The 19,465-nt window shown below is 43.4% G+C and overlaps 1 protein-coding gene across 1 annotated transcript in view; it reads left to right on the top strand.

Annotated features, from left to right (window-relative positions):
• The window catches only part of prkd3 (protein kinase D3), a 97,581-nt gene that overhangs the window by 62,682 nt on the left and 15,434 nt on the right, over nucleotides 1–19,465 (top strand). The window contains 6 exon segments of the mRNA XM_084310962.1: nucleotides 1,684–1,841; nucleotides 3,413–3,605; nucleotides 9,350–9,430; nucleotides 10,315–10,501; nucleotides 11,429–11,552; nucleotides 12,299–12,376. Of these exon segments, the coding sequence (XP_084167088.1) occupies nucleotides 1,684–1,841; nucleotides 3,413–3,605; nucleotides 9,350–9,430; nucleotides 10,315–10,501; nucleotides 11,429–11,552; nucleotides 12,299–12,376 (821 nt within the window).

The raw sequence follows: 19,465 nt of genomic DNA on the forward strand, positions 1-19,465 counted from the left end.
CTGGTATCTGTTTCAGCCTGGTATCTGTTTTAGCCAGGTATCTGTTTCAGCCTGTTATCTGTTTCAGCCTGGTATCTGTTTTAGCCTGGTATCTGTTTTAGCTTGGTATCTGTTTTAGCCTGGTATCTGTTTTAGCCTGGTATCTGTTTTAGCCTGGTATCTGTTTTAGCCTGGTATCTGTTTTAGCCTGGTATCTGTTTTAGCCTGGTATCTGTTTTAGTCTGGTATCTGTTTTAGCCTGGTATCTGTTTCAGCCTGGTATCTGTTTCAGCCTGGTATCTGTTTCAGCCTGGTATCTGTTTCAGCCTGGTATCTGTTTCAGCCTGGTATCTGTTTCAGCCTGGTATCTGTTTTAGCCTGGTATCTGTTTCAGCCTGGTATCTGTTTCAGCCTGGTATCTGTTTTAGCCTGGTATCTGTTTTAGCCTGGTATCTGTTTTAGCCTGGTATCGGACCAATATCTGACACCAGTGCCGATGCATCCCTACTAACGATGGCAGTTTACAACAGGATATGTTGAGATAATTCAGAATGCCATTTTCAGCACCAAACTGCAGTACATTTGTGCCCACACAGACACACACATACACACACACATACACACACATACACACACATACACACACACAAGCTCACAAACTCATAAAGCCCTTGTTTTCACGATCCTATCAGGAAAGACACAGGTTAGGTACGGCGCCTAATACAGCCTGGGATCCTCCTCCACGCACTCCTACTGTCAGAGCAGGTCTTTGAAGTGCCGGCCGAGGCTGTCCTGTGCTGTCCTGGGCTGTCCTGGGCTGTCCTGGGCTGACCTGGCCTGTCCTGGGCTGTCCTGGGCTGTCCTGGGCTGACCTGGCCTGTCCTGGGCTGTCCTGGGCTGTCCTGGGCTGTCCTGGGCTGTCCTGGGCTGAGCTGGGCTGAGTACTGGAGTCTGGATTCAACCTTTACCGTCTCCTGTAGCACACTGACTGCATCCCCGAACCTCTCAGAGCAACGCAGCTGGTTTCACACATACACTACATACATGCACACATGCAGGGACACACGTATAGTATAGCTCACTCTGTACATGCACACACACAGGCATTTAGTCACATACACACATGCACACACTACACACACACACACACACACACACACACACACACACACACACACACACAGATGCAAGCATTTAGTTGACACGCTCACATACAGAAAGACAAACACACACACACACACACACACCACATCATCCGACCTCAAGAATGCACCGGGGAGATGCAGAAGAGAGGGATCTGGGCAGTGTAGCCAGTGAAATGCTTGACATTCAGATCCCTGTGGAATTCTGGAACGTCGGCCCGCCTTTCATCCTCTGTCATCATTGGATCAGACCGGCCTCGTGCTCTTTAATTTTCACGTCATTAGGAAGCATTTGAAATTCCCTCTGAATGAATTTAGATTGAGGTTGTTTTTTGTGATAATTTAGGCACGCGTGACGCTTCCAATGGTGAAACTATAGAAGGCAGATCTTTCATTTTTCCTCTACCTCAATGCTACAAGTGGGGCCCCCTTGTGGCTGTCTGGGGAAAATGTAAAATATGCCTGACTCATCCTCATAATAGCACCCCTACAACTACTTGTGACATGTGACATCATAGTTTGTGCAACTAATATTATTTTTCTCAATTTTTCATATTCTAAGGATGTGGGTTGAACTACCACAAGCGTTGCGCCTTCAAGATCCCCAACAACTGTACTGGGGTCAGGAAGAGACGCTTGTCCAATGTCTCCCTGCCTGGGCCCTCCCTCTCAGTGCCTCGGCCAATCCCTGCCGAGAATGCCGTGGTCGTCCTGGAAGAGGTGAGCTCTGATTGGTGGAAAAATACAACCGTCGCTGTGATACGTCGGCATAGATAAAGAATATACTAACTGTATAGCGGGGTCTTTGAGTTGTTGAAAAGAGATTGAGCATCATTTAGAGGTGTCAGATGAAATGATGTAACCCGTTACGAGTCTGACCGCTCACAACAAGCTGCGTGTACTTCCAGCGTTGACCTAATCTCACTGTCATTTTGAGTGGAAGCCAAGGGGCATTCGAACAAGAATGTCAGGCAATCAATCCACACACACACGCGCACGCACGCACACACACACACGCACACATGCACACACACACACACGCACGCACGCACACACACACACATTGCTCACAAAGACATAATTGTTTGTTTCTAAAACATATCAATTGGCCTTTTTTCATTGGCGGATCTCCATCCATCTTGTGAAACAGCACAGATGCATAAAATTGGATTAAGCTGGACCGAGGACAGAGCGGTGGGTGGACTCTGGACCAAGTCTTACCAAACTGTTTTTTTGCATAAGACCGGTCGGATGGAATATTCTCCCTTTTTTTTCTTCTCTCGTATCTGTGCCTATGAAAGGTCATAGGGAAATGTAATTAAGCTAATGACATTAAAGGCTTTGGACTGGTTGGAGTACATGTTTATATATTTAGTCCTGGCCGGGCCGCCTACCCTTTCCCAAGCCCTGCTCGTGGTTCTTTCCGGAGCGTATGGATTCAGCGGTATCTGCGTGTGTGCAGTAGGACGAACCTAACAACCTTTTACAGACGTGTGAACTGTTGTTCAGCCTCACTGACTATGATCCCGCTCCTTTCCTTCACTTGTACTACATGTTTCTCCCCATGCCTTCTTTTATTGCCATGTCGTCATTGTATGTCCTCATCATCCCTGTCCGTCAAATGATGATGAGGTCCCTCCCCTCCTCTCTGTTCCTTGCAGAAGACAGACAGTCTTGAGGGATAAGAGGGTCTCAAGTGTTAGAATCACACAGATATGGAAAAGGGAAAAAATAATCATGAATAAAAAGAACAAGGTCATATGACATATACATGTTTGTTTTTAATGTACTGCAGTGTACACGTATACCTATACGTGGTACATCAGTAACCTATACCTGGTACATCAGTAACCTATACCTGGTACATCAGTAAACCTATACCTGGTACATCAGTAACCTATACCTGGTACATCAGTAAACCTATACCTGGTACATCAGTAAACCTATACCTGGTACATCAGTAAACCTATACCTGGTACATCAGTAACCTATACCTGGTACATCAGTAAACCTATACCTGGTACATCAGTAACCTATACCTGGTACATCAGTAAACCTATACCTGGTACATCAGTAACCTATACCTGGTACATCAGTAAACCTATACCTGGTACATCAGTAACCTATACCTGGTACATCAGTAAACCTATACCTGGTACATCAGTAAACCTATACCTGGTACATCAGTAACCTATACCTGGTACATCAGTAAACCTATACCTGGTACATCAGTAATGGTATTGCTGAGGTAAATACACTTTTCTCACTCTCCCAAACTCCGCCCCCTCCAGCAGCGTTCCCACCAGGAGGCCGGCAAGCGCATCCTGTCCTGGAGCGGCAGGCCCATCTGGATGGAGAAGATGGTGCTGGGGAGGGTCAAGGTCCCGCACACCTTCGCCATCCACACCTACACCCGGCCCACCATCTGCCAGTACTGTAAGCGCCTGCTGAAAGGCCTCTTCCGCCAGGGCATGCAGTGTAAAGGTATTATTATTATTATTATTATTATTATTATTATTATTATTATTATTATTATTATTATTATTATTATTATTATTATTATTAATATTATTATTGCCTGGATGATGTCATGCAGTGTAAATGTATTATTATTATTATTATTATTATTATTATTATTATTATTATTATTATTATTATTATTATTATTATTATTATTATTATTATTATTATTATTATTATTATTATTTCCTGGATGATGTCATGCAGTGTAAAGGTATTAATTAGGGATGTCCGATATTATCGGCCTACCGATATTATCGGCCCGATATCGGCATTAAAATGTGATATCGGAAAATATCGGTATCGGTTTTCAAAAAAAATATATATATATATATATTTTTTTTTTTACATTTCTATAACCTTTATTTACCCAGGGAAGCAAGTAAGAATAAATTCTGATTTTATTTATTGTCAAAAGTATGCATAATGTTGTGTTAATTCCACAACAAGAGGTATGTAATGTTAATTACCTGAAATTATTAAAAGATTTGGGGGGGAAACCCTTCATATATCGGTATCGGTTGATATCGGTATCGGAAATTAAGAGTTGGACAATATCGGTATAGGTAAAAAAGCCAATATCGAGCATCCCTAGTATTAATATTATTATTGCCTGGATGATGTCATGCAGTGTAAAGGTATTATTATTGCCTGGATGATGTCATGCAGTGTAAAGGTATTATTATTATTATTATTATTATTATTATTATTATTATTATTATTAATATTATTATTGCTTGGATGATGTCATGCAGTGTAAAGGTATTATTATTGCCTGGATGATGTCATGCAGTGTAAAGGTATTATTATTATTGCCTCGATGATGTCATGCAGTGTAAATGTATTTTTATTGCCTGGATTATGTCATTGGTCATTTCTAGCGTGTGTCAATTACAAACACTTGTAGACAAGAACAAACACAAATTCATGAATATGACATTTGTATTTAAATGTAAAATTATAGTGAATCAGACAACATAGACTTATAGACAACATAGACTGATTGATTACATCACGCCAATGTTCTGTTTACTGTAACTTCAGTTGTGGAGCTAGGCTAACAGATTCCCCCTGCTTCCAGTTCTTGTGCTAAGCTATAGGCTAGCATGCAACCGCATAGCATAGCTAGTATTGCTAGCATGCAATCTCTCTCTCTGTACTGGACTCACAGAGATGCAATTGATATCTTCTTGTCTGACTCTGGGGAAGATGGCAAATAAGTGTATTTCCCAAAATGTTGGGAGTGTTCCTTTCCTTTTAAGTATAATTTTCACAGTTGTAATAAATACAGGCCCTATACAGTATATCAAGTTGTTATGTGCCAGTTGGCAGATGCTTTAATTAAAAAACACCTTATGGTTTAGTTTAGTTTAGTTTAGTTTAGTTTAGTTTAGTTTAGTTTAGTTTAGTTTAGTTTAGTTTAGTTTATTTAGGATCCCCATTAGTTGTTACCTCTGTAACAACTACTATTACTGGGGTCCTCTCAAAATAACATAACACAATCAAACATAAAATCATTGTATAATCATAATAAAACAATACTTCCATGCACATTGTACAAGCAACAACACCAAAACAAAGAATAACAATGACAGTAAAGATAGTAATTTGTCTGTCTACATAAATAAAAAAAAGTATATCATAAAATTATATCTTTCTGTAAAATCGCTGTTCTCAATTTATTTTTGAAACTTGTCTTACTGGTAATATGTGTTAGATGTAATGTTTGTTCCAGTTTGACATAGCTCTATACATTACAGTTTTCTTTAATGAATTCGTGTTGGGTAGTCATCATTAGGTGGCTTCTTCGTTCCGAAGGTTGCCTATCACTCTCCAACCCATTCTGTCCCCACTTCTTCTCTCCAACTCCGTGACTCCGCCTCTCACTCCACTCCAATCACAGACATCGTCTACCCAGCCTCTTCTTGGTCTTCCACTTCCTCTCTTTCCATCCACCTTCCCCATCACCACCTTCTTGAACATCTCCCCGCTGGATCCTCTCAGAACATGCCCGCACAACTCCATCTTTCTCTTTTTCAACCTCTCCAGCAGCTGTCCTCCTTGCATATCCGCTCTTCTCAGTACCTCCTCATTCTTGATCTTATCCTTCCATGTTATCTTCAGCATCTTCCTCAGTGTCCACATTTCAAAAGAGTCTATCATCCTCTTTGCCTCTTCATTCAGCGTCCATGCTTCTGCTCCGTATGAAAAGACTGACATAACATACGTTTCCAAAATCCTGGGCCCTCATGCATCAACGTGGACGTAGAACTTGACCTACTTCCACACGTAAGCACGGAATGTAGAACTAGCGTACGCACAGGGAAGTCGGCATTCATCACACGTGCGTACGCAGGCTCTATGCCCTGCCGTGTTGATGAATACCACTTTGTTCTACCGTCAATGCTCGTGCATGATTATCCATATATGGTCATGAAAATGAGGAAACACCCCCCATGGGATGTGAAATAATGGACCGACCCGAGCGGGACTCCGAGAAACTCCACGGAGAATTCACTGCTGTCGAACCAAGAAGACACTATCGCGTATTATGATTTATGGGATAAATAAAAGGCGGACTTGTAAACGGTGATGTCAGATATCAACGGCTCCCTAAGACCATTGCTGCAATTCTGCCTGGACAGCTCAAAATACTAATAAAGACCGTTCGTTGACCACTGTTTGGCGTTGGTTGTGTGTCATTATAACCGTGCTGTAATATGAATGCCTTTATTAGTTGTGTTCGATTGGCTATATGATTTTTAGAGGCATCTATTTTGTTGTCGGCTAATAAAGACCGCGCTGGAATATGACTGCCTTTTCCCGTGTTGTTTGATTAATACCCACGGATTAAAGTTCTCCTCAATTCTATTCCAAATCGCGATGGATCTCCCGTCAATTTTCTACCTGCTGCATATGATTTCTAGAGGCATACTACAATCTATTTTGATGTCAGTATTGGGTAGCCTATATAAACAATATAATACGAGAGCATATACAAGAACAATGAATCTCACTGCATGTATGATGTATCCTGCCTTTCAATACATGAACTTGAATTCCATCATGTTTGTGTGCGGGACTCAAGGCTGCTGTCACAATGGGTGGTACCGCCGTACAGTAATAATAACAGTCCACACAATATCACGATCCATGCCATAGCCTATGTTCCATTAGGACATGATCTGTGACGACAAATGTTCTAGAATGTTTGATTAAGATATCATACTCTGACAGCATGCCTATGAGCAACAAAAACGCGAACTTGAATCCCATCATATAGTCTGTCCACTATCTGCATGGTGTCATTGCAATGCGTTTTCTATTCTTTCTTGTACAGTAAAAAGGGGGAAGAACACTATATTCATATGACTTATTCTGCTTACAGCTTCGAAATTCCACTTGTTTCGTTTAACGCAAAGCCTTTTAAATATAATCAAAACGTTCCCGTGTTTCGGCGGTCTGTGCGCAAAATAATAACGAGTTGAGCTTTATGATTTATGATGAATTGAAAATGGGGGACCCTGATGTAAACAGGACGAAAGTTGGTCTGCATCCCCAATTAACAATTGTATGTACTGAGCTGTACTGTACTGTACCCATTCTGCAATCTGTTAATAAACTTTTCAATCAATCAATCAATCAATCAAGCTACGCGGAGCGCAGTCAGTCAGTAGCCTACACCCCGTATATTCCGATAACGCTATATAAACCATGCTGCATTCATTCTGAGAGAAAGATCTATTATTCCAAATGCTATTTATAGGGTTTTGACCATAATTACACTACTGTTGCTATCTTACAATGAACTATAATGAACTACGGTTCATACAGAACATCCAGTGTTATTATGCACAGAAGCTCATTTCCTTGTTGTAATAATATATTCTACCACTGGGAGCTAGGTACGCCAGGTCTGACCTGTGCGTAGATGTAAGCACGAAGTCAAGTTCAAGTTCAAATTGATGAATCCCACTCTTTGCTTAGAAATGATCGTACGCACGGGTTACGCACAGATCTGTGCGTAGAACACGTTGATGCATGAGGGCCCTGGTCTTCGTTTTCCAACTTATGTTTCTTCTCAATAATTCTTTATGGTTCCAGAATGCGCCCTTTGCAATTCCGGTTCTTCTCTTAATGTCCATGTTAGCTCTTCCACCTTCACTGATCCAGCTTCCAAGGTACATGTACTCCTTCACTTGTTCAAGTTTTTCTCTATCCACCTGTATTTTACAAACAGTTCCTGGTGTTTTTTCAATGATCATTACTTTAGTTTTCTTTGTGTTTAGTGACATTCCATAGTTTTTGCATTCGACATTCAGCTTATTCATCATGTCCTGTAGATCTTCTTGACAGTTACAGACTATAGCAGTGTCATCCGCGTATCTTATATTGGTGATGTTCTCTTCGCCAAGTTTTACTCCTTTCCCTCCTCTCAGACCTTTTTTCATCAGTGATTCACTGTACATATTAAAGAGTACAGGGGACAAGATGCATCCTTGTCTTACACCCTTCTCCACCGGGAAGTCTAACATTAGCCTTCTGCCTCCAGTATAAGTTGGCAATTATTCTTCGGTCAGAAACTGGTATTTTGAATTCTTCCATTGTTCTCATCAATGTTGTATGTTCAACTCTGTCGAAGGCCTTCGTGAAATCGATGAAGCAAATATACAGCTTCTTCTGTTGGTCTATCGATTTTTCACCAATGATTCTGAGTTGGCAGATTGCATCTCTTGTTCCTTTTCCTTTGCGAAAACCCATTTGGCTATCCGAGAGCTGATGTTCAATTATGGGTTCTATTCTGTTCTTGATGATTTTCAGGAGTACTTTTGATGCATGAGATATCAAACTGATAGTCCTGTAATTGTTGCATTCTGTGGCTCTTCCGGTCTTTGGGATCGGAATGAACATTGATTTTAGGAAATCATTTGGAATATTTCCTGAGTTATAGATGTTGTTTACCAGTTTCACAAGGAGCTCGATGCATCGGTCACCAGAGTTCTTAATCAGTTCAGCAGGGATCTCATCCTCGCCGGGCGATCTGTCCATGGCCAGTGACTTCACAGCCTCTTCAACTTCTTTTTTCGTGATCTGGACTTTTTCTATCTCTTCTAGACTAATTCCTGTGTCTGATGTTCTGTTCTGGTCTTTGTATAGTGTTTCCACATACTCTGCCCATCTATTGATTATTTCCTTCTCGTCAAGGAGCAGTTTTCCTTCTTTGTCTCTGACACCTTGGGTTGTTTTTTTCCTCTTCCTTGTTAGTTGTGGAAGCGTGAATCTTTCCATAGCTGCATGTCTGGTATTATAAACATGTTGATCTTTAGTATGTATCATCTGTGTATATAAACATATAGGCACTCTCAAGGTACAGATATTTCTACCAAAGAGGATGATGCTACAAGCCAGTCTGTCTTCCACCCTCAACCATGACAGCCTGGCATGCATCCCTGGCAGTGGCATGGTGCCATGCGTTTATTCATTTTCACTCTGGGCGGCCTCAGGGGAATCAAATCCCTAACCGTAGCAGTGTGTTAGTGCCATGATGCTCTCCTTATTGACCTACACAAGACCACAGTGCACTGTGTACAACACACATAACACATAAACACACTACACATGAAGGTTGTGAGAGATTGAAATCGCATTTACGTTTTTTTTTTAGATAAATGCATTCATTATCTCTTTTTTTGCTTTAACCGTCTTAGATTGTAGATTCAACTGCCATAAGCGATGTGCTGCAAAGGTACCAAGAGACTGCCTGGGGGAGGTGGTCTTCAATGGTGGTGGTAAGTCCCTGGACCTTCATTACGCTCAATCTAGACCCATCAACTGCCTTACACTGTGATGATAACTACCTACCTCAACCTATAGTCTACCCGTATAACACTGTATGATAGCCATGTACAATAACACTGTATATATGTATTTACATCTGTATGAATATATCTGCATTAGGGATGTCCGATATTAGCGGCCTACCGATATTATCGGCCGATATTGGCATTAAAATGTGATATCGGAAATGATCGGTATCGGTTTAAATTTTTATTTATTTTTAATTTATTTATTTATTTAACCTTTATTTACCCAGGCAAGCAAGTAAGAACTAATTCTGATTTTATTTATTGTCAAAAGTATGCATAATGTTGTGTTAATTCCACGACAAGAGATATGTAATGTTAATTACCTGAAATTATTCCGTTTTTGGGGGGGGGGGGGGCCTGCATATATCGGTATCGGTGGATATCGGTATCGGAAATTAAGAGTTGGACAATATCGGTATATCGGTATCGGTAAAAAAGCCAATATCGAACATCCCTAATCTGCATATATATTCTCATTTACATACCTGTATTAGATTTGATTAGATTCAAATGTATTGCCATTATACAGCACAAGTACAGTACAACGAAAACAGGTTTGGCATCCAACCAGAGTGCAAATGTAGCAGTAAAGTGCAACAGTAATATACAATGTACAGGTGATAAAATTGGGTACAACCACGTAACAATGTACATGTATATTGTATATTGCACTTTACTGCCACATTTTCACTCTGGTTGGATGCCAACCTCTTTTCATTGTACTGTACTTGTGATGGCGATACATTTGAATCTAATCGAACATGTTTAGAGTGTATTGTAGTGTTAATATTCTCCTCCATGTGTAGAACCAGCCAGCCCGGGGCCGGACTCCGACAGCACCATGGACACCATGGAGGTGGACAGTGGGGACATGGACGGCAGCAGAGGTCTGGACGACTCCGAGGAGCCCTCCACTCCAGAGGACAAGATGTTCTACATGGACTCTCCCTTCCTGGACCGGGAGAAGGACGAGGAGCCCATCAAAGCCATCAGGTAGTAAGAAGACCATGTTTGACTCGGTCACGCTGACCTCTGTCTCCTTCCAACAGAGGTGAATGTCTTTTAGACATGTAGCATGGACCCCTACTGTACAAAAGGGTCTTCAGTATGGTATAGTAAATCATTAAAAATTGGTAAAAAGTCTGTAATGTGGGAAGACTGGGTGGGTGCAGGAGTAATGTTAGTAGACTGGTTATGTGGTCAACGTGAGAAATGTGCTGGATCTTTTATTAAAAAGTTTTGTTTTATTTTTAATGTTTGTTTTCCTATCCTTTTAGTTTTGTACCACAATTATGCGTTGTTGTAAACATGCAAGGAAACTGTTTGAATAATGGAAAATACAATAAAAAAAAGTTTAATCACACATTTCTTTTATAAATAAGTGAATGTCTTTAGTGAATGGTTTTAACAGTCCAAAACTCCCAAAAATTTACGATTTACGAATTACGATCGGTACATCAGTGTATATTCTCTCGTTCTCTTCCCATGGTCTCTAATTTTGGTCTGTCATCTAAACCAGTGGTTCTCAACTTGGGGGTCAGGACCCCCAAGAGGGTCGCAAAATTATTTGGGGATTAGATAATACAAATACAGTGTCATGTGTATAATCTTTGGTATAGAAGCTTTTTTCCTTGTTTTTGAAGTCTAAAGCTCCTCCTACAATCACTAATCAAGTGAAATAGCCTGGAAAGGTTAGCATATTTAACCCTTTCACTACCACACTACAGAAGGTTAACCCTTTCACTACCACACTACAGACGGTTAACCCTTTGTAGTGTGCTAGTGAAAAGGTTAAAATCTAAACTTGAATCGGATTCTGACCTCAAAATCTACGTAAATTCATAAAATTTTATTGAAATCTGACGTGTGTGTGTGTGTCTCTGTCTCTGTTTCTGTCTCTGTCTCTGTCTCTGTCTCCAGCCCCTCTACCAGCACTAACATCCCTCTGATGCGGTTGGTCCAGTCTATCAAACACACCAAGAGGCGGAGCTCCACTGTGGTGAAAGAGGGTTGGATGGTACACTATATCAGCAGAGACAACCTGGTAAGACTAAGCCAATCAGAAGCCCTCAATCTGAAATGTGGTTTCTGTACAGAATCTCTTTCTGGAACTATTCCAAATGTGTAGGAAGTTCAGCACATGAATTTGCTGTTCGATTTTGTCAGTATTTTCAATAGAAATATACATTTATTTCAGTAACTTTTTTGTTATAGACTTTATATACGGGTAGTTATTGTTTAATACATTTAATTAATTTTTTTTTATTATTAGGTGCTTGGAAGGAGCACCTCTATAACCACTGTGCTTTATGGATTGGTGTGTGTGTTTCTGTTTCTGTGTTCGCTCAATTACTTCCTAAGTCACACAGTTGATCAGTAACACAGTTGATCAAGTTACAATTAGGGCTGCTCGATTATGGCAAAAATCATAATCACAATTATTTTGGCCAATATCGAGATCACGATTATTTAACACGATTGACTTTGGAAACATTATGCGTTTTTTTTTTACTTAAACAAATTTATTATCTTTTTAACAGTGGATTTTCCACAATAGTTTTACCTCGGTTATCTTGTCTTCATAATCGTTGGAGAATCGTAAATTGAAAAAGAAAGTTAAATTCAGCTGCAATGTCAGATTTGTCACCCATGCACTCCACGACCGCACACCCTCCTGAGCTCCTGTCAGCACGCCGTCATTTCACTAAGGTTTACTTTATATAACACTTTCTATTATGTAACCTCGAGTTTGACATCTGGACCAACCTGTTGCCTGTCTCCCTTCCTCAGAGGAAGAGACATTACTGGAGACTGGACAGCAAGAGTCTGAGTCTATTCCAGAACGACACAGGAGCCAAGTTCTACAAGGTGAGAAGCAGTAAGAGGACGTCTCAGCCACCTGTCTGTCCTCTCTGTTCTGAAGCAGTAAGAGCATCTTCACCTGTCTGTCCTCTCTGTGTTGAAGCAGTAAGAGCATCTTCACCTGTCTGTCCTCTCTGTGTTGAAGCAGTAAGAGCATCTTCACCTGTCTGTCCTCTCTGTGTTGAAGCAGTAAGAGCATCTTCACCTGTCTGTCCTCTCTGTGTTGAAGCAGTAAGAGCATCTTCCTCTGTCTGTCCTCTCTGTGTTGAAGCAGTAAGAGCATCTTCACCTGTCTGTCCTCTCTGTGTTGAAGCAGTAAGAGCATCTTCACCTGTCTGTCCTCTCTGTGTTGAAGCAGTAAGAGCATCTTCACCTGTCTGTCCTCTCTGTGCTGAAGCAGTAAGAGCATCTTCACCTGTCTGTCCTCTCTGTGTTCTGAAGCAGTAAGAGCATCTTCACCTGTCTGTCCTCTCTGTGTTGAAGCAGTAAGAGCATCTTCACCTGTCTGTCCTCTCTGTGCTGAAGCAGTAAGAGCATCTTCACCTGTCTGTCCTCTGTGTTGAAGCAGTAAGAGCATCTTCACCTGTCTGTCCTCTCTGTGTTGAAGCAGTAAGAGCATCTTCACCTGTCTGTCCTCTCTGTGTTGAAGCAGTAAGAGCATCTTCACCTGTCTGTCCTCTCTGTGTTGAAGCAGTAAGAGCATCTTCACCTGTCTGTCCTCTCTGTGTTGAAGCAGTAAGAGCATCTTCACCTGTCTGTCCTCTCTGTGCTGAAGCAGTAAGAGTATCTTCACCTGTCTGTCCTCTCTGTGTTCTGAAGCAGTAAGAGCATCTTCACCTGTCTGTCCTCTCTGTGTTCTGAAGCAGTAAGAGCATCTTCACCTGTCTGTCCTCTCTGTGTTGAAGCAGTAAGAGCATCTTCACCTGTCTGTCCTCTCTGTTCTGAAGCAGTAAGAGCATCTTCACCTGTCTGTCCTCTCTGTGCTGAAGCAGTAAGAGTATCTTCACCTGTCTGTCCTCTCTGTGTTCTGAAGCAGTAAGAGCATCTTCACCTGTCTGTCCTCTCTGTGTTCTGAAGCAGTAAGAGCATCTTCACCTGTCTGTCCTCTCTGTGTTGAAGCAGTAAGAGCATCTTCACCTGTCTGTCCTCTCTGTTCTGAAGCAGTAAGAGCATCTTCACCTGTCTGTCCTCTCTGTGTTGAACCTGTCTGTCCTCTCTGTGCTGAAGCAGTAAGAGCATCTTCACCTGTCAGGCCAATACCAGGCTAAAACATGGTATCAGGCCAATATCAGGCTAAAACAGGGTATCAGGTATCAGGCTAATACCAGGTTAAAACAGGGTATCAGGCTAATACCAGGCTAAAACAGGGTATCAGGTATCAGGTATCAGGCTAATACCAGGCTAAAACAGGGTATCAGGTATCAGGCCAATACCAGGGAAATTTATTTCTACGGTGGTTAAAAACTATCTGAGTCAGGTAATCACAAGTCTGTCATTACATTCACGTTTTCTGCCTGTTGTTTTGACAGTTCTGATGGTCAAAGTGGTATATTTATAGCAATGTCTTTTAACATTGAAGTGAATGGGCACTTCCCCATCAACCAGTATGGTGGCTGTGTGAACGAGGCCAAACCGCCACTAAACTAAGAAGGAAAAAGTCCAACTGCCAACAGTTCCAATATTTACCCAAATTAATGTCATAATTTAAAGGCCTATCGGGAGTGACCCACTTTCAGAAGCGTATTCCACTGCTGTGGTCCTAGTCTGTACAGTGAGAGGTGTATGTAAATAGAACTGCCGTGTTGCAACTGTAAAACACACTGAGGTCAGTTCTGTTCTCTGCACTGCAGCTCTATCCCCGTCTGTGAACAAAGTGAAAGGAATCCTTCCGCTAACGCTACCTAATAGCCAGGGCTTTGTCCCGTGGGGGTGTTTATATCCAAAGTATTTTTTTTTCTGTGTGTCTGACGCCAAATTTCATTCAAATAGGAATGCGTTTCGGGACGCCAGTACACACTCGAATAAACGGATGAGTTATGTCCTGTATCTGTGCTGAGTCGACCGTGAGCTTAACTTATTTCATAAGCTCATACATCACATCGTCGTGGCTGCGATCCACGGGTCAACAGCGAAGCCAGTGAATGGTTTGAATGTGGATGTGAGGAGGAGGTAACCAGTACCCTGTGTGACATGTCCCCTCTCACTGCCAGGGCCAGTCATTATACTGCCGCAGGGGCTTAATAGCAGCACAGTAATTACATGCTAGGGACTGGAGGAGGGAAGGAGCAAGTGCCCTACAAGGTAAATACTTCCACATGTGTGTACATACATGTGTGTGTGTGCAGCTCTGTGTGTGTGTGCGTGTGTGTGTGTGTGTGTGTGTGTGTGTGTGTGTGTGTGTGTGTGTGTGTGTGTGTGTGTGTGTGTGTGTGTGTGTGTGTGTGTGTGTGTGTGTGTGTGTGTGTGTGTGTGTGTGTGTGTGTGTGTGTGTGTGTGTGTGTGTGTGTGTGTGTGTGTGTGTGTGTGTGTGTGTGTGTGTGTGTGTGTGTGTGTGTGTGTGTGTGTGCACAACCTCCCCTGGTTGTGGTCAGAAGTGTGACAGAATTTTCGATGTGATGTCTAACAGGTTCACTTTGAGTATGTAGGTGTGTGTGTGTGTGTGTGTGTGTGTGTGTGTGTGTGTGTGTGTGTGTGTGTGTGTGTGTGTGTGTGTGTGTGTGTGTGTGTGTGTGTGTGTGTGTGTGTGTGTGTGTGTGTGTGTGTGTGTGTGTGTGTGTGTGTGTGTGTGTGTGTGTGTGTGTGTGTGTGTGTGTGTGCGTGCGTGTGTGCTAGACAGGTGCTGTTGTATGCCGTTATAGGTGTCACACCTGCCTATCCTCTGACACAAACCGATCCATCTCCATACTGACACTCTCCCCTACCAGTATAATAATAATAATGGCTTGAATTTATATAGTGCCTTTCACAAGGCGCTTTACAATAAAAGGGGGAGAGGATAACGGTGACCTAAACTAAGAAACAAAACAGAACAAAACTAAATGGAACAAAGCAGAATGAATGGGATACTCAGGCGCATCTGAGACCGTAGGCCTGGGTGAAGAGATGGGTCTTCAGCAGGTTTTTAAACTGGACAACAGAATTTGTCCATGGGGAGGGAATTTCAGAGGGTGGGTGCAGCCACACTAAAAGCCCGGTCCCCGAAGGTCCGCAACCTGGCTTATGGGATGGTAAGCAAGCCTGTGTCAGAGGAGCGGAGATTCCGGGAGGGGGTGTAGGTGTGGAGAAGGTCAGATATGTATTGAGGGGCGGTGGTGTGTAGGGATTTATATGTCAGCAGGAGGATTTTGAAGGTGACACGAGATTTTACAGGAAGCCAGTGGAGGTGAATGAAGATGGGGGTGATGTGCTGCCAGGGTTTGGTGCGGGTGAGAACCCTGGTGGCAGAGTTTTGAACGTACTTCAGGCGCCACAGAGTCTGTAAGTGAGGGCCAGAGTCTTGAAATGTTCTTGAGGTGATTTTGTGACAGATTTGATGTGGGGGACAAATGAGAAGAATGACATCTAGGTTGCGGACTTCTGAGGTGGGGAGAATGGAGCAGCCATCGATGGTGAGGACTAGATCCCCAACTTCCCTGAGCTGTGCCTTGGAATCCACAACCATGAGCTCTGTTTTGTTGCTGTTGAGTTTCAGAAAATTTTATGACATCCAGGTTTTGAGCTCGTGCAGGCAGTTCAACAGGGACTGGGGAGGGAGCTGTGTGGAGGGTTTGGTGTAAAGAGCTGAGTGTCATCAGCGTAGCTGTGAAAGTTGAGGCCATGTCGGCGGATGATCTGGCCAAGGGGAAGCATGTAAATGATGAAAAGGAGGGGGCCAAGGACAGAGCCTTGAGGTACTTCTTGGTTGACTGGGGCAGGGGAGATCTGGAGTTGTTGATGGTGATGACACTCTGGTGTTGATGGTGATACTGACACTCTCCCCTACTAATATACTGACACTCCCCTCTACCAGAATACTGACACTCTCCCCGACCACTTGCCTCAACGACTACCGCCCTGTAGCCCTCACCTCCATAGCCATGAAGTGCTTTGAGAAGCTAGTGAAGGGCTACATCTGTTCCTCCCTCCCCATCAACCTGGACCCTCTGCAATTTGCATATCGCCCCAACAGGTCCACGGAGGACGCCATAGCCCATGTGCTGCACACAGCAGCATCACACCTGGACAAGAGGCAGGGAACTATGTGAGAATGCTGTTCATCGACTACAGCTCAGCATTCAATACCATAGTCCCCTCCAAACTCATAGCCAAGCTTAGGGACCTGGGCTTGAACTATGACCTCTGCCAGTGGGTCTTGGACTTCCTGACGGGCAGACCCCAGGTGGTAAGAGCCGGCAACTGCACCTCCTCATCCATCACGCTCAACATAGGGGCCCCCCAGGGCTGTGTTCTGAGCCCCCTCCTCTACTCCCTGTACACACATGACTGCGTAGCACAGCGGAACAACAACACCATCATCAAATTTGCTGATGACACAGTAGTGGTGGGCCTGATCTCTGCCAACGACGAAAGGGCCTACCTGGAAGAGGTAGAGAACTGCCTCTCCCTGAACGTCAGCAAAACAAAAGAGATGATTGTGGACTTCAGGAGGTCGGGGGTCAAGGACTACAGCCCCCTCAGCATCGACGGGGCACCGGTTGAGAGAGTGAACAGTTTCAAGTACCTCGGAGCCCACATATCCGAGGACTTGACATGGACCACACACATTGACAGTGTTGTGAAGAAGGCACGACAACGCCTCTACTTCCTCAGGCGCCTAAGGAAGTTCCAAGTCAGTCAGAAGATCCTTAGGAACTTCTACTCATGTACAATAGAGAGCATCCTGACCGGCAACATCACCTCCTGGTTTGGGAATAGCACTGCACAAGACCGTAGCAGACTACAAAGAGTGACACGTTCAGCCGAACGCACAATTGGAGGGGGGCTTCCCACCCTCCAGAACATTTACAACAAGCGGTGCAAGGGGAAGGCTAAGAGAATTATTAAGGACTCGAGCCACCCGAACAACTGCCTCTTTGAACTGCTGCGGTCAGGCAAGCGATACCGGAGTCTTAAGGCGAGCACAGAAAGACTCAGAAGAAGCTTCTATCCCCAGGCCATCAGGCTGCTAAACGAACAATAATCACTATGCAACAACCATCAAATGCACACAGCACACACACCCACACGCACACACTCACTCAAACAAACAACACACTGCAGCACCCACTCTCCACACTTTAGATCACACAAACACACTTACACTTTATATTTATTGATAAAGGATTTGCACTACAACTCGTACACCTACTGTGAATTGTACCTAAATTGCACCTCGTCCCATTTCTCCATTTCTGCCTTGCACTATATAGTATTGTATATTAGTACACTGCACAGTATTGTATATTGTATGGTAACTACGTCTATTCTGCATCGAACATTGTACATATGTCTAAACTGAACACTGTGACCTAATTTTTTTTTTTTTTTACTCTAATTTTACTATGTTATTTTATTTCATACTTATCTTGTCTTGCACAGTCTCTGGAGCGCAACAGTAAGAAGCATTTTGTATAAAAGTATTCTGTACTTCTGTATGACAACTATTAAAGAAACTTGAAACCAGTATATTGACACTCTCCCCGACCAGTATACTGACACTCTCCCTGACCAGTATACTGACACTCCCCTCTACCAGTATAGTGACACTCTCCCTGACCAGTATACTGACACTCTCCTCTACCAGTATACTGACACTCTCCCTGACCAGTATACTGACACTCCCCTCTACCAGTATAGTGACACTCTCCCTGACCAGTATACTGACACTCTCCCTGACCAGTATACTGACACTCTCCCTGACCAGTATACTGACACTCTCCCTGACCAGTATACTGACACTCTCCCCGACCAGTATACTGACACTCTCCCCGACCAGTATACTGACACTCTCCCCGACCAGTATACTGACACTCTCCTCTACCAGTATACTGACACTCTCCTCTACCAGTATACTGCCACTCTCCCTGACCAGTATACTGACACTCTCCCTGACCAGTATACTGACACTCTCCCTGACCAGTATACTGACACTCTCCCCGACCAGTATACTGACACTCTCCTCTACCAGTATACTGACACTCTCCTCTACCAGTATACTGACACTCTCCTCTACCAGTATACTGACACTCTCCTCTACCAGTATACTGACACTCTCCTCTACCAGTATACTGACACTCTCCCCGACCAGTATACTGACACTCTCCCTGACCAGTATACTGACACTCTCCCTGACCAGTATACTGACACTCTCCCTGACCAGTATACTGACACTCTCCCAGACCAGTATAGTGACACTCTCCTCTACCAGTATACTGACACTCTCCTCTACCAGTATACTGACACTCTCCTCTACCAGTATACTGACACTCTCCACGACCAGTATACTGACACTCTCCTCTACCAGTATACTGACACTCTCCCTGACCAGTATACTGACACTCTCCCTGACCAGTATAGTGACACTCTCCTCTACCAGTATACTGACACTCTCCCTGACCAGTATACTGACACTCTCCCTGACCAGTATACTGACACTCTCCCTGACCAGTATACTGACACTCTCCCTGACCAGTATACTGACACTCTCCCTGACCAGTATACTGACACTCTCCCTGACCAGTATACTGACAGTCTCCCTGACCAGTATACTGACACTCTCCCCGACCAGTATACTGACACTCTCCCCACCAGTATACTGACACTCTCCCTGACCAGTATACTGACACTCTCCCTGACCAGTATACTGACACTCTCCCCGACCAGTATACTGACACTCTCCCTGACCAGTATACTGACACTCTCCCTGACCAGTATACTGACACTCTCCCTGACCAGTATACTGACACTCTCCCTGACCAGTATACTGACACTCTCCCTGACCAGTATACTGACACTCTCCCTGACCAGTATACTGACACTCTCCCTGACCAGTATACTGACAGTCTCCCTGACCAGTATACTGACACTCTCCCCGACCAGTATACTGACACTCTCCCT

Source organism: Notolepis coatsorum (genome assembly GCF_963971535.1).
Source record: "Notolepis coatsorum genome assembly, chromosome: 3".
Lineage (NCBI taxonomy): Eukaryota > Metazoa > Chordata > Actinopteri > Aulopiformes > Paralepididae > Notolepis > Notolepis coatsorum.